Genomic DNA, 25626 nt, shown 5'->3' on the forward strand with positions numbered 1-25626 from the left:
ATCTACTCTTGGAATCTCAAGGACAACTTTCTATAAATTACTACAAGACTACAATATTCCAACATCAAAATTTGATCTAATCAGTGATCAACAATTAGATATTGAAGTGTCACAAATAAAAACTGAACACCCAAATGTTGGTGAAGTGATGCTCATGGCGCATCTGTATGAAGGTAAATTTGTTTCTTTATTTTTCAGTCGAAAAAAAAGTTGCTCCAATCGCAAAACATGTTCTCAATCAGAAAAAACTTCACTTCAATCAAAAAAAAAATGTTTTCAATCAAAGACAAAACTTATTCAAACGCAAAAAAATATTTGTGCTATTTGTGGATTATTTACTGATTTCAAGACATGTTTTGGACAATATATTATACTGGCTTGTTTTGTCTGGATGTCTAAGCTTGGATTATGGCCGTTTTTTGTGGAATATTTCATCTGTGACCAGTTATGAGCCTTCAAAGGTGAGTTTTGCTGTTTACGTGATTTGTTGTTTGTTGGACAAATGTGTTATATTACCCCGCTGTGGTAATCACATCTGAAAGTGGTTCATACCGGCGGATTCATGAGAATCTAAGCTTTCCATGGGTGTATAGTGTTTCTATCATGGAGTTTGCAGCTTTGGTCAGTTTTGAAAAATGCTGATGCACATCTCAAAACGGCCCGAATACGGGACGCTGAACCTCTAATCGGGGTCCCCACGCGTCCTGGAAAACCTGAAAAATGATAGACAATTTGCAGTCATGGAAACATATGGAAAATAAAATGCCCAGGAAAAGCTTGAATTGTCCTGGAAAATGATTTATCTCGTTCTACCTTCTTAATGAACAAAAATCAGACATAGGAAATTAAGTGAAAAATGTTCTTGGTAACTAATGCACACTTAACTATAAAATAGGAGTAGCTAAAATAATGCAAGTTAATAAATAAGATCTTGAAAATGAAAAACAATGGTGACAAAATAAAAAAAATGGCAAATTGAAATTTAGGTACATAAACAGTAAATCAACATAATATATTCATAAGAAATCAGAGTAAATAAAGATTTAACAAATAGTCTGAATCCTAAATGTATAATACTAAGACACTACACAAACGCCAGAAACCGTCCTGAAAAATGATTTCCAGAAAAGAGTGGGAACCTTGTTAATTCATATTAATTTGACTTTAACATTTTAAGCCACTTGTTAATATTCCTCTGTACTTTGTGTTTTTGTCTTGCTTGACCTTGTTCTTGCCTAGGTAAGTGCAGAGTTCACACGCATGACCACCGTCCCACTTGTGACGAAGCTTAATTCAGTTTTATTCATATAGCAACCGATCATAACACAAGTCCTCTCGATGCACTTTGTAATGTGAGGACAAGACATTGTTGTAGAGAAAAACCTCACAGGTAGCCCCACGCTCCAGCACTGAATAATAAACTTGCTTCAGAAGCTGTATATCCTAAAGTGCATTTGAGCATTTGTCAAACTGGTTGCTATTATGTTAACAATAATAAAACTATTAATCATTATATCATTATACTTGTTGTATTCCAATAATAATGATGAGCACTGAACAGGTCACACCTGACTGACTAAACAATACAATGAGCACATTGTGTTGTTTTACAGATCTGAATTAGTGACTAACATGTTTATTGTGTGTGCACATAATTATTTATTGTATCTTGCTTTAGCAGATAGAGAATAAACTTGTGTTCTGTCTTCTTCTGCAGGTTCACTGCCAGACCTCCAGTGGAGACCATCTTTGAGAGAGGCATGGCCACCTGCTTGGCCTACGGACAGACAGGAAGCGGAAAAACACACGTGAGTTACAGGCAACGACTTTTTCTCTTGCAAAAGCTGAAACTGAGGGTTTTTACTTTGCTTCAACTCTGCTGAATGTAACTATATCTTCACCTGTATTGCATTGTAGACTATGGGTGGAGATTTCTCTGGAAAGAACCAAGACTGCTGGAAAGGAATTTATGCATTAGCTGGTAAACAGATGAGCTGTGATTTCTGACCTAATTTAATGCACCTCGTTGACTAAACTACTTCACATTTTAATTGTGTGGGTATTTTGTAGAGATTCTACTTTAACACGGTTGAAATCGTAAATCTCTTTTTGTGCGGCTCAGGATGTATTTGTCATTTTGAAGAAACCCAATTACAAGAATTTAGATCGACAAGTGTATGCAGCCTTCTTTCAAATCTACAATGAAAAGGCAAGTGTAATCATCTCGTGATTGGTGTGACCATATTTCATGTGTGATCAACACTAACAGACGCTGACTGTATTGTGTGTGTGCTGACAGGTGTTTGACCTCCTGAATCGTAAATCCAAGCTGAGGGTGCTGGAGGATGGGAGCAGCAGATGCAGGTTGTGGGGCTTCAGGAGAAGGAGGTCAAGTGCACAGAAGATGTCCTGAAACTCATTGAAGTGGGCAACAGCTGCAGGTAGGACAACAGAAACATTGCTGCATTTGTTCAGTACATGTTTGATAAACATATTGCAACTGTTGTTACGTACATGTGCAAATGTCATTGTCTTTCTTTCTCCATTCACCCTCGTTCGCCTGTTGTTCATCTTTACATCTCTTTCCTCTCTCTTCCAGAACATCAGGGCAGACGTGTGCCAACGCTCACTCATCCCGCAGCCACGCGGTGTTCCAGATCATTCTTCGGAGGAAGGGAAAGATGCATGGGAAGTTCTCGGTCATCGACCTTGCAGGAAATGAGAGGAGGGCCGATACGTCGAGTGCCGACCGCCAGACTCTGTCAGGGTCCTCTCCTCATCCCATCCCCACCTGACATCCCTAAAAACCCCTTTTCCCTACCTTTCTCCTCTGTCTCTCTGCCTCTCTGTTCCTCTGTCTCTGTGTCTCCCTTTCAGTCTCCCATCCGCTCCTCTACCTCTGTCTTCCCCTGCAGTGTGGCACCTGAGTGGAGTTGAGCTTCTCAGCTGACTCCACTCAGGTAATCAGCCACATCCATGGATCCCGGGCAGCTGGAAGACATCTCGTTGATTACCACCTCAGCAATAAGAACCGGCTCATCATTCCACTCCCTGTCAGATTGTTAAACTAGACACACAGTCAGTCATCATCTCGCCATTTTTTGATTACTATGCTTTTTGTGCCTTACTAACTCTGTTTCCTCTCGTCTGCCTAGGACCAGCTGTCCAGGCTCCTTGCCCCTGCCCCGACCAGCCCATTCTGTTCCGAACCTGCTCTGCCTTCCCTGCCTTGACCCCCTTCTCCGATTCTCCTGGTGCCCCCCGGACCCCACCGAACCGTTACTGGACCCCGCCACGGAACCCCCGGACCAGCACCGCCGCCAGGGATCCGCACCAAACATCTGCCACCACACTCTGCTCCCCACCGGAGCCGCCACGGCCGCCGATCCCCGGCTTTACTCCCTCCCTGCTGCCAGAACTCTCTATCCACCTCCACTGCTTCCCGGACCATCTCCACCCCTTACAATAAACCTGTTTTACACCCAATTCCGCCTTGGTAGCGTGGTCCTCCGCACGGGTCCAGATCCACCTCACATGACAGACTGTCTGGAAGGAGCTGAGATCAACAAAAGCCTGTTGGCCCTGAAGCTCTGTGGAAGGCAGCAGTGTTGTCCACAGTGTTTTCTGCCACTTGTTTGTTCGTGAAAAGACAAAATACACATTTATTTCATTCTTTTTATTTACTATATCCTGTCTTTCCCTCTCTTCTTGTTTCAGGAGTGTATCAGAGCTCTTGGTCGTAACAAACCACACGCTCCATTCAGAGCCAGTAAGCTCACCCAGGTCCTGAGAGACTCCTTCATTGGGGAAAATTCACGCACATGCACGGTTAGTTCTTTGTCCTGCTAAATAATCTGTGTGCATGTTGTCGTATACACCAACGGTGAATAGTGTGGACACACCTCCTCATTCAATGCTTTTTCTTTATTTGTATTGTTTTGTACATTGTAGATTAATACTGAAGATGAACACTTTTTGTTGACAATATAATTGTATATGTCTTATTTTATAGTTTTGATGTCTTCAGTATTAATCTACAATGTACAAAATAATGAAATAAAAAGCACTGAATGAGAAGTTCAAGTTTACTTTATTGTCTCCTGTGGGAGAAATTAGTCTTAGACAAGGCAAGAAGTCAAGCTGCACAGCAAAACAATAAAACAGAACACATACTATTAAGAATACATGATAAATACATGACATGTGAGCACAGTCAACACTCTACGCTTTGCCAACAGGTGGGAATATGCAGGGATGTGATTTTTCCGCGAATTCGCGGAATTATGCTTTTTTTCAGGGATTGGAATTTACCGTGGATTTCCGCCGATTTCACAAGTTTTAACACTTTATTGTCCCTGATACTCCCGCACGATGGTAGCGACGTTAACGATAGCTTGTTAACGACGATTGTAAACGGCCCAGCGATTGGAAGTCGCTGCGCCGCCGCTGCCGAGTTTGGAGAATGGAGAACACACCTACTCAGTCAAATGTTAGGTACCATCTGGCCCCATGTTGACCTAGGAGGCTGATATTGTATATACCGACTCACGGGGGCCCCGAGTACTTGTGGTTAAGATTTCATCCCGTTCAGGTAAAAAATGAGGGTGAGGGTCTAATTCCACTGGCAGAAGGCTCTCAGGGTCGAAGAGTCTGACAAGGGTTACGGTTTTCCTAACATGAACACTTGGTCAGATTTTTCTACTGGGACCCTGGGGCTGATCTTTTACTATGTTATACTAGGCTATATTTGGAGCTGAACTGTGGTGGTTTGGTGTCTCTATGACCTTCCTGTGACCCCTGGCGCAGGTTCAAAATGTCACATTTTTGGACATTGAAGCACCATAAATTGGTAATTTTTGCATCAAATGAGCTGAACCTTTTAGGGGTGATTCAGGTGACCTTGGTGAACAATTGATTTGAAGCACAAGTCTCTAGGTCGTTCCTGGGGCTACTTCCGGTTTGGGAGGGGCTAGCAAAACAGTTCCAGTGGATTTAGATTTTAGATGTTTCAGAGGTACCAGATCCCAGGTTTCAGCTCTCTGAGTGTAACAGAAGTGAAATGAGAGCAAAAGAGGGACATTTATGAAAAAATGTGTTTTTTTGGCCCTCATTCCTTCTTCAGGGCCCCTGGAGGTCTGAAACGTGCATGAGCGTTCACATTAGCCTCTATATATAGAACCTGTGGAGTTTGGTCCAAATTGGTGAAGGAATGTGTGAGATTTTGACCTTTTTAGCCCATTTTGAAGCGTTTGGACATTAAAGGGTTAATGGTCGAGTGAAAAACCGGCCGTGCTCGGGCCCCTTTTGAGCTAACTCTCTGAAAAAAAATATGCAAGGTCAGAGCTTGGTCTAGTAGGAATGTGTCCGATTTGGTGTCACTCGACCCAAAAATGACCGAGCAGGAATTTTTTTGACATGTTTGAAGGCCTCAGGCTTCATCACTGCTAGTAGGCCTCACTCCTGACAAAAGCGGGTTCCCATGGGGCTAGACCCTTGAAAACAGATACAGTGCTTCATGTGACTGCTCTGAATAGTCCCACACAATATCAGACTTGAATTCCACTGGGAATGACTTTTATGATACTTGATATGTTGCACAAAATGTCTCCTTCATTTGAAGTCTTTTTCCCCGAAGCTGTCAGGCTACTGAACAGGTCTCTGTAGACTCTGTTTTCATATCATCACCATCTCTCCCCCGCAAATACACATGCATGCACACATCCCCACATACACACACAAGCATACACACATGCATACACACCAGTGATGTGCGGTCAGGGGAGGCAGGTGAGGCACAGCCTCACCTGTCATCATGACAGAAAAAAGAAAGTGTACATAAATATTTTGCTGCAAACGTCATACATGTAGCTATGATACAGGACAAATGGTTCGGCATAGTTTAATATTCATAGAGGGAATAATAGATAATAATAATAATAGGTAATAGAATATTCTGATCTTAAGCTCGACTGTAGACAGGTATTTTGCAAACATTGTAAATCAACACACACACACACACACACACACACACACACACACATATATATATATATATATATATATATATATGTGTGTATATACATATATATTGTTTTATATAGAAATATGTGTTCATTAGTCAGTGTTTTGTTTATATATGTATATATAGCGTAATAATATATTGTCTCTTCAAATTATTAAAATAATTGACTTTACTGCTATTATCTGCTTCTCTAACATATATTAGTGTGTGTGTGTGTGTTTATAGTGTTTGCAAAATACCTGTCTACAGTCGAGCTTAATTTCAGAATATTCTATTACCTATTATCACCTATTATTCCCGTTATGAATATTACTATGCTATGTTCAGCACCCCATTGATTTACACCTGCATTTTGTGCTTCATGGCGCGAGGTGTGCTGTTTGCATGTTGGACATTGTTTTACACAGACACCACCGAAGAAGAAAGGTGCCGAAGTGCTGCACGTTTTGTTTTTTTTTAAATTGAAACAGGAGTCTGTCCGCATGAATGTCCAGTGGGTTAGGGGTTGTCCATGAGTTTGATATCTTGAATCATGTTAAAAAGTTTTACAGCAGTCCGTTTTTTCATGTGTTTCAGTGAGGAGAAGAATAGAGACATTTCTTTATGAAACATATTAAAAATAGGTTTACATTTTAGAAATCTGCATTTGTGTATGAAAAATTTCCCTGGTATTATAATGCAGCGGGCCGGAATGGAACCCGGGCCGCTGCGTCGGAGACCAGCTCCTGTACATGAGTGGCCTGCTTAACCCTCTCAGCTGTATGGGCATCGGATACCCCGTAAGCAAAATGATTTCATAAATACCAGCGCACCGGCCCTTCGGTCAAACGGCCGAATGACGTTTACACAAATTTTGGCCCGAAGCCACATCTAATTGCGACCCCTGCATTACATTATAAATATGGGACGATGTAATGCAACATATAGCGTTGGATTCGCAACGCTTTTACATTAAAAATATAATACACCCATTCGTTTGAAATACGTTCTGAGTGGCACGAAAAGTCCTCCGCTTGAAATGCATTGGTTTGAATTTCGTTGTGAGCAACACGAAAAACATGAGAAAATCGTGTTGGTGCGCACGAAACCATAGATTAATTTACTTGACAGTTTCACGAATCCTTGTGAGACCGGGTTGGGAAGACAGACAGGACTTCAGCTTCTCTTAAGGATTTGGAGAGAGCTGTAGAAAAAGTAAAGAAGTGGAAGTTCATACATCAGGTGGCAGATGAAGATCCACAGAATGACTTTTCAGCCCATCAGGTCATCCATGAACAAATGGAGACAGATCTTACATTATATGAGATGGAAATTTTTAAATTTTACTTCAACATAATTGATGGCACAATTTACCCCCAACATGTTTTCTCCAAAGGCTCAACTAACTCCAAGTTTGTTCCCTTTGGAAAGCCATATTCCTCATATACAATGACTACACCAGTGTTTCGGCATTTTACATGAACCCAAATTTATCCACTGTGTGCTTTCTTTACAGTAAATATGACAGTTAAAAGTTTAAAAAATAACAACATTATATATATGCTGCTTTGTTTACATTTGAACGAGGTAGTGCTGCATTTAAATCAGGGTGCAGACAGTTCTGCACAGTGTCTTACAGATTTCAACAAGACAACAGGACTACTTGAAACTAGCAGGACATCGAGATTAATCTCAACGTTAACCTTTCAACAAAATCCAAAGAACCCAAGATTTTTGAGGTAAGTGACTTCACTGCTCTGTTTGATGAAGCAAACACCAGAGGAAACATTGAGAAGGAAGTTTTAAAATGTATTTTTCTACAACTCTGTCCAATTTGTAATGAAATCTGTGAGTCAGAACAGGATGTAACACTCAGTTTTTTACTTGTCTTGTAATTTTTAACATCTTGTTATTAAAAAGTAAGATCTTAGCAGTGTGGAAGGGAAGTGATGTGTTCAGGTTTGGTCATAACTGGATAAACTGGACTAAAACTAAGCAGTACTCCTGTAAAGAGCAGGACAAACATTTTTGTTAAGACAAAATTTGGTTTTAAAGCTGAAAACTTGGAATAATTTGACTATAACCATGACCAAATGCATAGATATGTTGGGATAGCAGGATTTTTCTACTGGGAAATATTCATTTTGGAGTATATAATGATAATGTGATGTGTTGATGTGAGCAAGATTTAAGGTCACTTTTTTCTGATAAGTAAATTAATTCAGCTAGTGTAATAAGTAAGGTAATAGCTCGTTCTGTTTCCTTAACTTGCAACATGGAGAGATTTCAACAATTTATTACAACATTACTCAGAATATGTCACCATAAGTTATTAAGTGCATATAGATGAGAAAAACAGGGCCAGTTTTAGTCATTTAAAATGTCATTTTCAAAATGAAACAATGCTGAGAAATTTTAAATTGTTTTTAAACTCATTCTAGAATTCATGACAAACACAAAAACTCTGAGTGGAGACACCATTTCAATTGATTTTATTGAGTTATTTATTGGTTTATTGAGTAGTTTAGTGAAACCAGCTTAACACCAAACTCAGAGACATCCACATTTCAGCAAAATCTAGATAACCAAACTTTTGTGAAGTAAGTAACTCCACTCTTCTGTTTAATGAAGTGAACACTTTGGAGTTTCTGAGGAAACATCCATGTAGTTTTGCTGCAATACTGTCCAATATGCCTTATAACACAATTCAGAACAGGTTGTAACACTCAGTGCTGTTGTTTTATGATAACTGGTTCAATATTTAGCAAATATGATTGAAAACTGAGATCACAACAGTGTGGTAGATTACCAATGGTTCAACAAGACATCCATAGAATGTGGTTCTCTTTTGTGTCTGTTTCACTTTCAGACTTCTGGAACAAGATCAAAATGAACTTTCAAAGTTCATCCTCGTCTTCATCCTCATCCTCATCTTCCTCCGAGGGGAGTATCGCATGGCAGGGTTTCGAATTGACAACAGGCTACACGGTGGTGAAAGAACTGAGAGATGGAGGCTTTGGAAGAGTGCTGGACTGTGTGAAAAACAACACTGAAGAGCACGTGGCTATAAAGATGCCCACATGGAACAATCTAGACCATGAGGTAGGACACTGATTTCAGCTGAACGGTGACATAAAAAAAGACATTGTTTTAAAAAGAGAAAGTACTACTACAAGATTCTGAGTAGTGGTACTGGTCATGCTGTGTACTTTTTAGTTGTTGAGAAGAACTGATTGGACTATGTGGCTAAGCAAACATATTGTGTCTCCACAGGCAGAAATCCTGAAAAAGCTCATGAGCCACAATTCAAAGGAGTCCAACATCATTGAATACAAAGGAGACGTCTTCTTCGAAGATACGCGGCTCCTGGTGCTTGAGAAATTGGACATCGACCTGTGGGACTACGTGGAGAATTTCGCACAGCCAATGCGAATGGAACACGTCCGTACAGTTATTCAGCAGGTGTGACCTTCTATTGTCTCCTTCTATTTCTCTCCTTCAGTGGTGCTAGAATCAACATGGGTGGTTGATTAACCTTGACAACTTCTACTTTTATTGTCATCTGACACATTTCTTGAACAAACTCCTGATAAATGTTGTTACTTGCAGATGGCTGTTGCTTTGAATGCAACAAAGAGTGCTGGCATAATCCACTGTGATGTGAAGGAGGATAACATCATGATGGTGGATCATGTGAAGCAGCCCTTCAAAGTCAAGCTGATTGACTTTGGTTTGGCCAAGTACAGATCCGAAGCCCAAGCAGGAGAGCTATTCCAAGTACTTGAATATAGGTATGAAATACCGATACTTTTTAAACATTGAGAAATCTTGAATTCAGCGCTGTCTCCTTACTGTCTACTGTGTCACATCTTCATTTGCTGTTTTTTCCACATTCAGAGCTCCAGAAATCACCCTGGGCCTGCCGTATTCAGAGGCCATCGACGTTTGGTCCTTAGGCTGCGTGATGGCCTGGATGATGACTGAAGATAGTCTCTTCGGATCAGGCTCAGACTCGGAATACTTTACAGTGAGTAAATTACTGCAGCCGAAACACATTAGAAGCCGTCACAGGATTAGCTTCAGGTCTAACATGGTGTTCTGTTTTGTTTGCAGCTCCGACGCATGATCCGTCTGCTGGGTCTGCCGCCGCAACATCTCATCGATGCTGGCCTGAGATCGCAATTATTTTTTCAGAAAAAGTCTGATGGTTTGTGGCGGCTGAAGGTACAATACTCCTACTGTGATTTTACCTCTGACCTTTACTCACTCAGTAAGATAAAGACTTTAGTAAGCATCATTGTTTTCTTCTTTCAGACACCTAGAGAGTATTTTGAGAGCGATCTCGTCCACTCCGACCCCACGGTTTACAAGTTGGACTCTCTGGATGAAATGAAAACGGTAGGTAGTTTTGGAAGCAGCAGCTAGTTGCTGAAAAGTCCCGTTCATTTATGGTATTCACATTTGACGGTGGAAGGTGATTTGACCACTGTTGGACTTTCCAAATGTTTTCTGCACCAGGTGTATTCTGAGACGGACAACCCAGCAGAGGCTGATGAGAGGAGGGAGTGCATCGAGCTGCTGAAGGCGATGCTTCAGTGGGATGAGGACGACAGAATCACCCCCAGTGGTATCCTCAACCATCCTTTCATCACCAAAAGCTACCTCAACAGCAGCTCCCCCACCAGGAGTTGGTAAGTGTGTTTCTATTTACTTTGTACACAGGTTGTGAGACATTAGCAGCCCAGCAGGTGACAAAAGACTGATATGGACTTTTGTTGATTTCCATGTTTACATTCTCTGCTTGTCAGATGTAAACCCAACAGTGTATGTTTCCTTTTTTAGCGATGAACCGAAACCCTCCACCAGCAAGTTCATCATGGTTAAGCCTGCAGACCCAGAAAACAGAATTAACCTGACAGGCTTGCCCGATGAGGACGATGACCTTAAGAGCAGTGAGCACGAGGACAGTGATGACGCTGACACTGCCGAAGACACCGAGGACAGCAAGGATGGTTATGATGATGAAGACACTGAAGTCAATGAGGAGCAGAGAAAGACAATGAAGAAGAACTGCTTCCAACGTGTCTTCTCTTGGATTAAGAAGAAGTTCTGCTGCTGCTGTGTGTCCGATGTGATGAACTGAGCAGCAGTGATGGACTGGACTAACATTTCGGACTCACAGTTCCTGACCTCAGAATCCTTGGCTGGCTTTCTTGTTCTCTTGTGTTTTGATCTCATGACTTTTCTGTATCCCGTTCTCAGTCTTCTTTCCCCTCACCCCAACCGGTCGAGGCAGATGGCCGCTCTGTCTGAGCCTGGTTCTGCCGGAGGGTTCTTCCTGAAAAAGGGAGTTTTACCTCCCCACTGTCGCCAAGTGCTTGCTCAGACAGGGAATCCAAAGGAAATTTTGGATTTGTTGGGTTTCTCTCTATAATTTTGTCTTTACTTTTGTCTTGAGATCACACATTTGAACTTGTAAATAAAACTGATTGAAAATGAATTGAAAGCTTCACCCAAAAAGTGTCTGGATTTTGGTCACATGGTTGTTGCTCAGAACTGCCCTGAGTCAGTCATGGCTTCTCAGTGGCCGTGCAGAGCAGAGAATCTTTGGGTTTCTTTTTTTTTTACAAATACCATCGTTATTTTTGGTGAATTTTTAAATTTGACATTTTAAATAAAGTGACTACAATGAAATCTGACAATTTTAAGCTTATTTTCAAGATGATTTCTCTATGTAATCACACAAAACTGATGGTATTTATTACAAACAGTCGGAAAGTTGAACCACTCTTTCCATTTTTATAGTTTCTGGCTCTAAAAAGAGTGTGCATTTTGAAGATTTTGTTAAAAAGAATACATGCCTTGTAAACAAAGTGGTATTACAAGGGTTTAAAGTGACAAGCACATCTCATTGCAATGCGTGATGAAGTTATTTTTCCTGCACTCCACAACTTACAAGTCTCCCATAACTATCTATCTTAATCATTTGTAATCCTTTACATTTTCATTGTTTCGTTAATTTTGCAGAGCTCATTTTTTGCTCAGATGGTCAGGCATTTCCTCATGGAGCTGAAACAGAGACAGTATTGGTTGTCATTAAAAAAATAATAATTACTATTGAAAAAAATTGTCATTGAAAACATAATTTCCTCTGCTATAGTCTTGAAGGTCAGACTTCCCCAAACCAAAGAAAAATAAATTACAAATCTAAAACAACCACATTTTCAAAGCAAAAAACATTACTATTGTTGAATTTTTTGGTTATCCACTCATTCATTTTGCTGTCAAACTACAGTTCCAGTAGTTTCTCCTCTGTTTTCTTTTTTTCCACCATGTTTGTTTGTTTGCTGGGTCACTAGAAAGCAGGTGAGGTGAAGATAACCATGTTAAGAGCTTCCCAACAATCTTAACCTTTCTAAACCCAAACATGGACAGATGTTGACCTCAAACCTCTGAAAGTCAGGCCAAAATATCTGCCGTACGTATTCAAGCAACCCAACCTGAATCTGGCAGAGACGGCAGTGAAGTTGGTTTTAGCCAGAACACCAGCAGCTCTAATGCTGCTGACGTTACAGCCGCATCCACCAACAAGCTCAGCAGGACAGAATAGGATCCATCTTGGCTCTAGATTACTGGTATTGGTAAGAGTAGGTGCAAAAGTAAATGAAAATGCACATTAACTCAACTTCATATTCTTGCTGCACATCGGCTCTAGATAACTGATCCAATATAATAAAAACAGTGCATGTTAACTTAAAAATCTTTATTACCACCTGACCATATTCTGTAATATTAAAATGAACAAAAGCTTTACTTATAGTAATAGGAGATGAGTACCAGCCTTTGTAAATGTCATATATTTTACTAATACGCAGCATATTTTCTCTTTTGTTCATCAATGCTTTAGAATAATGAATAATGATTTCTACTACAGATAAGACTAAATGAGATTTGATTCCACACTGAAATATGTCAACAAGAGTTTGAAAAATTGGCATGAAATTTTGTACAAACATTTGTGGTCACCAGATCCTCTTTTCCTTTCAGCGCCTGCAGCTGGTCAAAGTTTTCCGTTTTGCTGCCCAATATCTCTCCAATAAGCATTATTAGTGCACGTCATTCAGACAGACTGAAGTGGAGAGTTTTAGCTTCATACAGATTAAAATCAAGTTATTTTAATGATTTTGAAGCATCAAGAGTTACTAGCCCCGAATAATTACTGGATCTTAAGGATTGCGATGACTATACTTTGACACCTTGAACAGAATCACAGATTTAAAAATGTCACCTTTTGAAAATATCCCTTAGGGGAGAGTCTGTGGGTCAGTTGGTTCTCGAAAACCATGGAAGAAATTGTTCATGTGGCCAAACATTTTTGAAGAAGTATCCTTTACATGCACATGGAATAACACATTTTAGTGTATAAAACAATTGCTTCCTGCTCAAAGTAAATTCTTCATGGTTTTATGAGTGTCGTGTCTGTATAATTATTGAGGCATCTGAAACTATTCTACACGTTAGTGCATTAGTAAGCTACTAAATGAGGCTAAAGTGTTAGTATGTAGTGAACTGTAAACCGCCTGGATGATGCATTTTTGTGATGAAGGCAAATTTGATAATTGGTAAATAATTACATTATTAATTTTATTTGGTATTTTTACATGTTAGAACCAAAATGATGTGACATTTTAATTTTGAGACTAGTGGAAGACAGACAGGACTTCAGCTTCTCTTAAGGATTTGGAGAGAGCTGTAGAAGAAGTAAAGAAGGGGAAGTTCATACGTCAGGTGAAGATCGACAGAATGACTTTTCCATGGGGTGCTGTTTGTAAAGCAGCTCATGCAAAAAATAACAGCAACATTTTGTCACATTTAGCTGTAAACCATGTAAAAAAACAACTGGTGTGAATTTTTGCAGGTCACCTTTTAGGACATTTACACCAATATATGTCATCTCATAAATAACTGAAATAATTAAATCTAAATAGTAAATGTCGGGGATAAATGTCAAATATTAAATCTAAATGTTAAATCTAAATCTAAATAATAAATCTAAATCTAAATGTTAATCTAAATGTAAATGTTAAATCTAAATGTAAATGTTAAATCTAAATCTAAATGTTAAATCTAAATCTCTCAGTTCCAACTAAATATTTAGCTAATATGCAAATTGACACTCCCGGTTGCAGGAAGTACCAAAATAAAAGCTCGGGGAGCTCGCTTAGTGATATGTGAACTGTCATGTCTGCCTTGCCGTCATCTCGGTTCCACTCGGTCACTGTCGCTACGCGCCCCACGCTTACCACACAATGTCGAGGGATTCACCTTTGGCTGAAAGTATTGGAAGGGCCGTTCTGGCAGCTATACAAGAAATTAACCCCGCGTCAGCTACAACGGCTGCCGCAGAGCCACAACAGCACTCGGTAAGTGTTTCTCGCCTTGCATTAGCTCAAGCAAGGCTTATTTACTGTAAACGAGCTAACGTTAGCCCAGACGAGATTTGCTACTAGCGTCAGTTCACTTCATGCATAGTATAGTTGCTTTTTTAAAAATGTTATTTCTGAGCACACACGTTTTGACACATTGAAGAAATGTCGCTAATGCGTTGACAATGTCTCTCCAGGCTGTTCGGAACTACGCTGCTCTTAGATCAGCCACACCGTCTACCTCCACTTTGACATCCTACCGCATGCTATGCTGTCATACTGATTTGACCTAGATGTCTATTTGTGTTTTTAACATGACTTGTGTAATATTTCCACTTTAATTTTATTGCTGGTTTCATATTACATACATCATGTAACAGCGTAATTACGTGTTTCTGATTTGAATCATATTCTTAAACTCTTCAGGACTCCGGCACTGATGGTACGGTATCTTTAACAGCACCAGACTTCACCCCAGTGACCTCTCAGTCAGTAAGTACTGATCAGTACTCATGTTTATTTTTTCTGAGTTGCTGTAGTATGTGGATTTTCCAGATTATTTAATATCATTAAACTGTAAGTCAGCAATGAGTATTATCTCAACAGTTCTCTTCAGAATGGACTGCTTAATGCTCATCTGTAATGAAATGTTATTACATTTTCTTAAAATGTGTAATAAATGTCTTTAATATGTTTCAATTTTTTTGAATTAGCCATCTTTTGTGATCCAAACATATTCAAAGTCATATTTATTTCCTGTGTTGTAGGGTACCTACCAAGGAAGGCATGATATATCCAGAGAGGAGCTTGAACATGTTCTTTCCCTGAAAACCACTTTTACTGAAGCAGCATCTACTCTTGGAATCTCAAGGCCAACTTTCTATAAATTACTACAAGACTACAATATTCCAACATCAAAATTTGATCTAATCAGTGATCAACAATTAGATATTGAAGTGTCACAAATAAAAACTGAACACCCAAATGTTGGTGAAGTGATGCTCATGGCGCATCTGTATGAAGGTAAATTTGTTTCTTTATTTTTCAGTCGAAAAAAAAGTTGCTCCAATCGCAAAACATGTTCTCAATCAGAAAAAACTTCACTTCAATCAAAAAAAACGTTTTCAATCAAAGAAAAAACTTGTTCAAACGCAAAAAAATATTTGTGCTATTTGTGGATTATTTACTGATTTCAAGACATGTTTTGGACAATATATTATACTGGCTTGTTTTGTCTGGATGTCTAAGCTTGGATTATGGCCGTTTTTTGTGGAATATTTTCATCTGTGACCAGTTATGAGCCTTCAAAGGTGAGTTTTGCTGTTTACGTGATTTGTTGTTTGTTGGACAAATGTGTTTATATTAGCCGCTGTGGTAATCACATCTGAAAGTGGTTCATACCGGCGGATTCATGAGAATCTAAGCTTTCCATGGGTGTATAGTGTTTCTATCATGGAATTTGCAGCTTTGGTCAGTTTTGAAAAATGCTTATGCACATCTCAAAACGGCCCGATGGAATACGGGACGCTGAACCTCTAATCGGGGTCCCCACGCGTCCTGGAAAACCTGAAAAATGATAGACCAATTTTGCAGTCATGGAAAACATATGGAAAATAAAATGCCCAGGAAAGGCTTGAATTGTCCTGGAAAATGATTTATCTCGTTCTACCTTCTTAATGAACAAAAATCAGCCATAGGAAATTAAGTGAAAATGTTCTTGGTAACTAATGCACACTTAACTATAAAATAGGAGTAGATAAAATAATGCAAGTTAATAAATAAGATCTTGAAAATGAAAAACAATGGTGACAAAAATGAAAAAAATGGCAAATTGAAATTTAGGGTACATAAAGAGTAAATCAACATAATATATTCATAAGAAATCAGAGTAAATATAGATTTCAAAAATAGTCTGAATCCTAAATGTATAATACTAAGACACTACACAAACGCCAGAAACCGTCCTGAAAAATGATTTCCAGAAAAGAGTGGGAACCTTGTTAATTCATATTAATTTGACTTTAACATTTTAAGCCACTTGTTAATATTCCTCTGTACTTTGTGTTTTTGTCTTGCTTGACCTTGTTTTTGCCTAGGTAAGTGCAGAGTTCACATGCATGACCACCGTCCCACTTGTGACGAAGCTTAATTCAGTTTTATTCATACAGCAACCGATCATAACACAAGTCCTCTCAATGCACTTTGTAATGTCTTGCTTTAGCAGATAGAGAATAAACTTGTGTTCTGTCTTCTCCTGCAGGTTCACTGCCAGACCTCCAGTGGAGACCATCTTTGAGAGGGGCATGGCCACCTGCTTGGCCTACGGACAGACAGGAAGCGGAAAAACACATGTGAGTTACAGGCAACGACTTTTTCTCTTGCAAAAGCTGAAACTGAGGGTTTTTACTTTGTTTCAACTCTGCTGAATGTAACTAATATATCTTCACCTGTATTGCATTGTAGACTATGGGTGGAGATTTCTCTGGAAAGAACCAAGACTGCTGGAAAGGAATTTATGCATTAGCTGGTAAACAGATGAGCTGTGATTTCTGACCTAATTTAATGCACCTTGTTGACTAAACTACTTCACATTTTAATTGTGTGGGTATTTTGTAGAGATTCTACTTTAACACGGTTGAAATCGTAAATCTCTTTTTGTGCGGCTCAGGATGTATTTGTCATTTTGAAGAAACCCAATTACAAGAATTTAGATCTACAAGTGTATGCAGCCTTCTTTCAAATCTACAATGAAAAGGCAAGTGTAATCATCTCGTGATTGGTGTGACCATATTTCATGTGTGATCAACACTAACCGACGCTGACTGTATTGTGTGTGTGCTGACAGGTGTTTGACCTCCTGAATCGTAAATCCAAGCTGAGGGTGCTGGAGGATGGGAAGCAGCAGATGCAGGTTGTGGGGCTTCAGGAGAAGGAGGTCAAGTGCACAGAAGATGTCCTGAAACTCATTGAAGTGGGCAACAGCTGCAGGTAGGACAACAGAAACATTGCGGCATTTGTTCAGTACATGTTTGATAAACATATTGCAACTGTTGTTACTTACATGTGCAAATGTCATTGTCTTTCTTTCTCCATTCACCCTCGTTCGCCTGTTGTTCATCTTTACATCTCTTTCCTCTCTCTTCCAGAACATCAGGGCAGACGTGTGCCAACGCTCACTCATCCCGCAGCCACGCGGTGTTCCAGATCATTCTTCGGAGGAAGGGAAAGATGCATGGGAAGTTCTCCGTCATCGACCTTGCAGGAAATGAGAGGGGCGCCGATACGTCGACTGCCGACCGCCAGACTCTGTCAGGGTCCTCTCCTCATCCCATCCCCACCTGACATCCCTAAAAACCCCTTTTCCCTACCTTTCTCCTCTGTCTCTCTGCCTCTCTGTTCCTCTGTCTCTGTGTCTCCCTTTCAGTCTCCCATCCGCTCCTCTACCTCTGTCTTCCCCTGCAGTGTGGCACCTGAGTGGAGTTGAGCTTCTCAGCTGACTCCACTCAGGTAATCAGCCACATCCATGGATCCCGGGCAGCTGGAAGACATCTCGTTGATTACCACCTCAGCAATAAGAACCGGCTCATCATTCCACTCCCTGTCAGATTGTTAAACTAGACACACAGTCAGTCATCATCTCGCCATTTTGTGATTACTATGCTTTTTGCGCCTTACTAACTCTGTTTCCTCTCGTCTGCCTAGGACCAGCTGTCCAGGCTCCTTGCCCCTGCCCCGACCAGCCCATTCTGTTCCGAACCTGCTCTGCCTTCCCTGCCTTGACCCCCTTCTCCGATTCTCCTCCCCTATCCTCGTCTCCTGGTGCCCCCCGGACCCCACCGAACCGTTACTGGACCCCGCCACGGAACCCCCGGACCAGCACCGCCGCCAGGGATCCGCACCAAACATCTGCCACCACACTCTGCTCCCCACCGGAGCCGCCACGGCCGCCGATCCCCGGCTTTACTCCCTCCCTGCTGCCAGAACCCTCTATCCACCTCCACTGCTTCCCGGACCATCTCCACCCCTTACAATAAACCTGTTTTACACCCAATTCCGCCTTGGTAGCGTGGTCCTCCGCACGGGTCCAGATCCACCTCACATGACAGACTGTCTGGAAGGAGCTGAGATCAACAAAAGCCTGTTGGCCCTGAAGCTCTGTGGACGGCAGCAGTGTTGTCCACAGTGTTTTCTGCCACTTGTTTGTTCGTGAAAAGACAAAATACACATTTATTTCATTCTTTTTATTTACTATATCCTGTCTTTCCCTCTCTTCTTGTTTCAGGAGTGTATCAGAGCTCTTGGTCGTAACAAACCACACGCTCCATTCAGAGCCAGTAAGCTCACCCAGGTCCTGAGAGACTCCTTCATTGGGGAAAATTCACGCACATGCATGGTCAGTTCTTTGTCCTGCTAAATAATCTGTGTGCATGTTGTCATATACACCAACGGTGAATAGTGTGGACACACCTCCTCATTCAATGCTTTTTCTTTATTTGTATTGTTTTGTACATTGTAGATTAATACTGAAGATGAACACTTTTTGTTGACAATATAATTGTATATGTCTTATTTTATAGTTTTGATGTCTTCAGTATTAATCTACAATGTACAAAATAATGAAATAAAAAGCACTGAATGAGAAGTTCAAGTTTACTTTATTGTCTCCTGTGGGAGAAATTTGTCTTAGACAAGGCAAGAAGTCAAGCTGCACAGCAAAACAATAAAACAGAACACATACTATTAAGAATACATGATAAATACATGACATATAATAACTAAGTTAAAACAATATTAAATAAAACAAAATACACACATTCCCCCATGCATACATTTCGCACATCCCCAATTACCTCCCTTTGGTAGCTGCACCTAGCCGCTGATTAATGAGCTTGACTGAGACGGGGATGAAAGAATTTTTAAAACAGTTGAGCTTCACAGCAGGACTCTGTACCTCCTGCCTGAATTCAACAGCTCACACTGTGTGAACAGGACATGGGATGGATCAGCAAGAATACTGTTTGCTTGCCTGATGGTGGCCTGCATAAATAAGTCTTGTGGCATCAGTGGAACAGGGGTACCTATGATTTTCCTCGCCATCTTCACCAGGTTATGAAGATGGCGAGTAAAATCATAGGTATCCTTGAAGGTGTGTCCATACTGTATCTCCATAGATATTAATCTGAATGGTTTTCTCTTTCTGAGAACAGATTGCAACGATCTCTCCTGGCATGACGTCCTGTGCGAGCACAGTCAACACTCTACGCTTTGCCAACAGGTGGGAATATGTTGAGCCACTACAGTAATGTGCACAATGCCTTGTTTCTACAGGAAACAAAGGAAATGATTCCCTCTGGTGAAATATTAGCTCTTGTAATTCTCCTATAATCCCTAGTGGTTGTTGTATAGATTTAGATTAGCTGTATGGTGCCGTTTATGCAAATTTCTCTGCTTACTCTCAGTAGTTCTTTCTGACTCTTGTATTCCTTCTCACTCCTCTTTTTTCCTGCCTTTTTCTCCCTTCTCGTCTCCCACCCTGTGCCCCTCTGTGTGCTGCTGTGGCTGGTTGCTGCTGTGTAGAGTGAAGGAGTTTGGGATTAGTCCCTCAGACATCCCCTTCTCCCAGGGCGGTCAGGGGAGTCGCCCTGAGCACTCGCATACCAATACCTTTGAGTTTGATGACTTTGCTGCTACCTCTCCCAGCAGGTGGAGCACTCCACCAAAACACACACACACACACACACACACACACACACACACACACACACACACACACACACACACACAGACACGTTAACTATTTATCGCTTAATATTTTTGTAACTTAAGGAGACATTTTGCTCAATTTTAAACCGACGTTATTTGTTTTAATCTGAAGAACAGATTCAGAACCAGCATTTATTTTTCTTAATCTGAGCAGTTTTTCATCAACACCCGTTTTTCTTGGCTAAGGCCTGAGAACCATCATTTTTAAATCAAGCGGCATTCAGCTGTGATCTCCGGAAACCTGCTGGAACAGGTCCATTTGGGTGGAACCGATCAACCAACAGCAGGACAATGAAACGTGGCGTAAGTGGTTAGCACTTTGCCTTGCAGCAAGAAGATCCCTGGTTCGAATCCCGGGGTGGGTCTGGGATCTTTCTGCATGGAGTTTGCATGTTCTCCCTGTACATGCGTGGGTTTTCTCTGGGTACTCTGGCTTCCTCCCACAGTCCAAAAATATGCTGAGGTTAATTGGTTACGCTAAATTGCCCGTAGGTGTGAATGTGAGAGTGATTGTTTGTCTATATATGTATCCCTGTGACAGACTGGCGACCTGTCCAGGGTGTCCCCTGCCTTCGCCCGAGTCAGCTGGGATGGGCTCCAGCACCGCTGTGACCCCAGTGAGGATGAAGCGGTGTATAGAGAGTGGATGGATGGATAAACCGCCTGGATGATGCATTTTTGTGATGAAGGCAAATTTGATTTTTGGTAAATAATTACTTTATTAATTACTTTTATTTGGTATTTTTACATGTTAGAACCAAAATGATGTGACATTTTAATTTTGAGACTAATGGAAGACAGACAGGACTTCAGCTTCTCTTAAGGATTTGGAGAGAGCTGTAGAAGAAGTAAAGAAGGGGAAGTTCATACGTCAGGTGAAGATCCACAGAGTGACTTTTCAGCCCATCAGGTCATCCATGAACAAATGGAGACAGATCTTACATTATATGAGATGGAAAATTTTAAATTTTACTTCAACATAATTGATGGCACAATTTACCCCCAACATGTTTTCTCCAAAGGCTCGACTAACTCCAAGTTTGTTCCCTTTGGAAAGCCATATTCCTCATATACAATGACTACACCAGTGTTTCGGCATTTTACATAAACCCAAATTTATCCACTGTGTGCTTTCTTTACAGTAAATATGACAGTTAAAAGTTTAAAAAATAACAACATTATATATATGCTGCTTTGTTTACATTTGAACGAGGTAGTGCTGCATTTAAATCAGGGTGCAGACAGTTCTGCACAGTGTCTTACAGATTTCAACAAGACAACAGGACTACTTGAAACTAGCAGGACATTGAGATTAATCTCAACGTTAACCTTTCAACAAAATCCAAAGAACCCAAGATTTTTGAGGTAAGTGACTTCACTGCTCTGTTTGATGAAGCAAACACCAGAGGAAACATTGAGAAGGAAGTTTTAAAATGTATTTTTCTACAACTCTGTCCAATTTGTAATGAAATCTGTGAGTCAGAACAGGATGTAACACTCAGTTTTTTACTTGTCTTGTAATTTTTAACATCTTGTTATTAAAAAGTAAGATCTTAGCAGTGTGGAAGGGAAGTGATGTGTTCAGGTTTGGTCATAACTGGATAAACTGGACTAAAACTAAGCAGTACTCCTGTAAAGAGCAGGACAAACATTTTTGTGAAGACAAAATTTGGTTTTAAAGCTGAAAACTTGGAATAATTTCACTATAACCATGACCAAATGCATAGATATGTTGGGATAGCAGGATTTTTCTACTGGGAAATATTCATTTTGGAGTATATAATGATAATGTGATGTGTTGATGTGAGCAAGATTTAAGATCACTTTTTTCTGATAAGTAAATTAATTCAGCTAGTGTAATAAGTAAGGTAATAGCTCGTTCTGTTTCCTTAACTTGCAACATGGAGAGATTTCAACAATTTATTACAACATTACTCATAATATGTCACTATAAGTTATTAAGTGTAGATAGATGAGAAAAACAGGGCCAGTTTTAGTCATTTAAAATGTCATTTTCAAAATGAAACAATGCTGAGAAATTTTCAAATTGTTTTTAAACTCATTCTAGAATTCATGACAAACACAAAAACTCTGAGTGGAGACACCATTTCAATTGATTTTATTGAGTTATTTATTGGTTTATTGAGTAGTTTAGTGAAACCAGCTTAACACCAAACTCAGAGACATCCACATTTCAGCAAAATCTAGATAACCAAACTTTTGTGAAGTAAGTAACTCCACTCTTCTGTTTAATGAAGTGAACACTTTGGAGTTTCTGAGGAAACATCCATGTAGTTTTGCTGCAATACTGTCCAATATGCCTTATAACACAATTCAGAACAGGTTGTAACACTCAGTGCTGTTGTTTTATGATAACTGGTTCAATATTTAGCAAATATGATTGAAAACTGAAATCACAACAGTGTGGTAGATTACCAATGGTTCAACAAGACATCCATAGAATGTGGTTCTCTTTTGTGTCTGTTTCACTTTCAGACTTCTGGGACAAGATCAAAATGAACTTTCAAAGTTCATCCTCGTCTTCATCCTCATCCTCATCCTCATCCTCATCCTCATCCTCATCTTCCTCCGAGGGGAGTATCGCATGGCAGGGTTTCGAATTGACAACAGGCTACACGGTGGTGAAAGAACTGAGAGATGGAGGCTTTGGAAGAGTGCTGGACTGTGTGAAAAACAACACTGAAGAGCACGTGGCTATAAAGATGCCCACATGGAACAATCTGGACCATGAGGTAGGACACTGATTTCAGCTGAACGGTGACATAAGAAAAGACATTGTTTTAAAAAGAGAAAGTACTACTACAAGATTCTGAGTAGTGGTACTGGTCATGCTGTGTACTTTTTAGTTGTTGAGAAGAACTGATTGGACTATGTGGCTAAGCAAACATATTGTGTCTCCACAGGCAGAAATCCTGAAAAAGCTCATGAGCCACAATTCAAAGGAGTCCAACATCATTGAATACAAAGGAGACGTCTTCTTCGAAGATACGCGGCTCCTGGTGCTTGAGAAATTGGACATCGACCTGTGGGACTACGTGGAGAATTTCGCACAGCCAATGCGAATGGAACACGTCCGTACAGTTATTCAGCAGGTGTGACCTTCTATTGTCTCCTTCTATTTCTCTCCTTCAGTGGTGCTAGAATCAACATGGGTGGTTGATTAACCTTGACAACTTCTACTTTTATTGTCATCTGACACATTTCTTGAACAAACTCCTGATAAATGTTGTTACTTGCAGATGGCTGTTGCTTTGAATGCAACAAAGAGTGCTGGCATAATCCACTGTGATGTGAAGGAGGATAACATCATGATGGTGGATCATGTGAAGCAGCCCTTCAAAGTCAAGCTGATTGACTTTGGTTTGGCCAAGTACAGATCCGAAGCCCAAGCAGGAGAGCTATTCCAAGTACTTGAATATAGGTATGAAATACCGATACTTTTTAAACATTGAGAAATCTTGAATTCAGCGCTGTCTCCTTACTGTCTACTGTGTCACATCTTCATTTGCTGTTTTTTCCACATTCAGAGCTCCAGAAATCACCCTGGGCCTGCCGTATTCAGAGGCCATCGACGTTTGGTCCTTAGGCTGCGTGATGGCCTGGATGATGACTGAAGATAGTCTCTTCGGATCAGGCTCAGACTCGGAATACTTTACAGTGAGTAAATTACCGCAGCCGAAACACATTAGAAGCCGTCACAGGATTAGCTTCAGGTCTAACATGGTGTTCTGTTTTGTTTGCAGCTCCGACGCATGATCCGTCTGCTGGGTCTGCCGCCGCAACATCTCATCGATGCTGGCCTGAGATCGCAATTATTTTTTCAGAAAAAGTCTGATGGTTTGTGGCGGCTGAAGGTACAATACTCCTACTGTGATTTTACCTCTGACCTTTACTCACTCAATAAGATAAAGACTTTAGTAAGCATCATTGTTTTCTTCTTTCAGACACCTAGAGAGTATTTTGAGAGCGATCTCGTCCACTCCGACCCCACGGTTTACAAGTTGGACTCTCTGGATGAAATGAAAACGGTAGGTAGTTTTGGAAGCAGCAGCTAGTTGCTGAAAAGTCCCGTTCATTTATGGTATTCACATTTGACGGTGGAAGGTGATTTGACCGCTGTTGGACTTTCCAAATGTTTTCTGCACCAGGTGTATTCTGAGACGGACAACCCAGCAGAGGCTGATGAGAGGAGGGAGTGCATCGAGCTGCTGAAGGCGATGCTTCAGTGGAATGAGGACGACAGAATCACCCCCAGTGGTATCCTCAACCATCCTTTCATCACCAAAAGCTACCTCAACAGCAGCTCCCCCACCAGGAGTTGGTAAGTGTGTTTCTATTTACTTTGTACACAGGTTGTGAGACATTAGCAGCCCAGCAGGTGACAAAAGACTGATATGGACTTTTGTTGATTTCCATGTTTACATTCTCTGCTTGTCAGATGTAAACCCAACAGTGTATGTTTCCTTTTTTAGCGATGAACCGAAACCCTCCACCAGCAAGTTCATCATGGTTAAGCCTGCAGACCCAGAAAACAGAATTAACCTGACAGGCTTGCCCGATGAGGACGATGACCTTAAGAGCAGTGAGCACGAGGACAGTGATGACGCTGACACTGCCGAAGACACCGAGGACAGCAAGGATGGTTATGATGATGAAGACACTGAAGTCAATGAGGAGCAGAGAAAGACAATGAAGAAGAACTGCTTCCAACGTGTCTTCTCTTGGATTAAGAAGAAGTTCTGCTGCTGCTGTGTGTCCGATGTGATGAACTGAGCAGCAGTGATGGACTGGACTAACATTTCGGACTCACAGTTCCTGACCTCAGAATCCTTGGCTGGCTTTCTTGTTCTCTTGTGTTTTGATCTCATGACTTTTCTGTATCCCGTTCTCAGTCTTCTTTCCCCTCACCCCAGCCGGTCGAGGCAGACGGCCGCTCTGTCTGAGCCTGGTTCTGCCGGAGGGTTCTTCCTGAAAAAGGGAGTTTTACCTCCCCACTGTCGCCAAGTGCTTGCTCAGACAGGGAATCCAAAGGAAATTTTGGATTTGTTGGGTTTCTCTCTATAATTTTGTCTTTACTTTTGTCTTGAGATCACACATTTGAACTTGTAAATAAAATGGATTGAAAATGAATTGAAAGCTTCACCCAAAAAGTGTCTGGATTTTGGTCACATGGTTGTTGCTCAGAACTGCCCTGAGTCAGTCATGGCTTCTCAGTGGCCGTGCAGAGCAGAGAATCTTTGGGTTTCTTTTTTTACAAATACCATCGTTATTTTTGGTGAATTTTTAAATTTGACATTTTAAATAAAGTGACTACAATGAAATCTGACAATTTTAAGCTTATTTTCAAGATGTTTTCTCTATGTAACCACACAAAACTGATGGTATTTATTACAAACAGTCGGAAAGTTGAACCAC

General features: G+C 40.7%; 1 protein-coding gene and 3 long non-coding RNA genes across 13 annotated transcripts in view; all 4 read left to right on the top strand.

Moving 5' to 3' along the window:
• Nucleotides 1–29: 29 nt before the first annotated feature.
• On the top strand, nucleotides 30–2210 carry LOC127535175 (uncharacterized). The gene is made up of 4 exons (XR_007943834.1): nucleotides 30–173; nucleotides 1718–1808; nucleotides 1918–1981; nucleotides 2123–2210. It is a non-coding gene; the product is annotated as an uncharacterized LOC127535175 (long non-coding RNA).
• Nucleotides 2211–2333: 123 nt separating this feature from the next.
• On the top strand, nucleotides 2334–3396 carry LOC127535177 (uncharacterized). Its single transcript, XR_007943836.1, has 3 exons — nucleotides 2334–2441; nucleotides 2600–3078; nucleotides 3156–3396. It is a non-coding gene; the product is annotated as an uncharacterized LOC127535177 (long non-coding RNA).
• A 4090-nt stretch (nucleotides 3397–7486) lies between these two features.
• The window catches only part of LOC127535153 (homeodomain-interacting protein kinase 1-like), a 31033-nt gene continuing 12893 nt past the window's right edge, over nucleotides 7487–25626 (top strand). The window contains exons 1-8 of one of the 9 annotated variants that reach the window (XM_051952294.1): nucleotides 8940–9103; nucleotides 9275–9463; nucleotides 9611–9792; nucleotides 9899–10028; nucleotides 10115–10225; nucleotides 10316–10399; nucleotides 10520–10692; nucleotides 24684–25341. In XM_051952294.1, the coding sequence (XP_051808254.1) occupies nucleotides 9074–9103; nucleotides 9275–9463; nucleotides 9611–9792; nucleotides 9899–10028; nucleotides 10115–10225; nucleotides 10316–10399; nucleotides 10520–10692; nucleotides 24684–24984 (1200 nt within the window). In that variant the 5' untranslated portion in view covers nucleotides 8940–9073 and the 3' untranslated portion in view covers nucleotides 24985–25341. Of the gene's footprint in view, nucleotides 7741–8939; nucleotides 9104–9274; nucleotides 9464–9610; nucleotides 9793–9898; nucleotides 10029–10114; nucleotides 10226–10315; nucleotides 10400–10519; nucleotides 10693–10843; nucleotides 11510–20726; nucleotides 21556–22686; nucleotides 22944–23114; nucleotides 23304–23450; nucleotides 23633–23738; nucleotides 23869–23954; nucleotides 24066–24155; nucleotides 24240–24359; nucleotides 24533–24683; nucleotides 25342–25626 lie in introns of those variants that run through there. The other 8 variants (XM_051952295.1, XM_051952289.1, XM_051952290.1 and 5 more) reach the window with 8 other exon arrangements.
• On the top strand, nucleotides 14229–15465 carry LOC127535160 (uncharacterized). Of its 2 annotated transcripts, none has more exons than XR_007943809.1 (3): nucleotides 14229–14424; nucleotides 14854–14919; nucleotides 15195–15465. It is a non-coding gene; the product is annotated as an uncharacterized LOC127535160 (long non-coding RNA). The 2 variants fall into 2 exon arrangements; XR_007943808.1 differs by lacking the exon at nucleotides 14229–14424 and adding an exon at nucleotides 14630–14750.

Source organism: Acanthochromis polyacanthus, chromosome 8 (genome assembly GCF_021347895.1).
Source record: "Acanthochromis polyacanthus isolate Apoly-LR-REF ecotype Palm Island chromosome 8, KAUST_Apoly_ChrSc, whole genome shotgun sequence".
NCBI lineage: Eukaryota > Metazoa > Chordata > Actinopteri > Pomacentridae > Acanthochromis > Acanthochromis polyacanthus.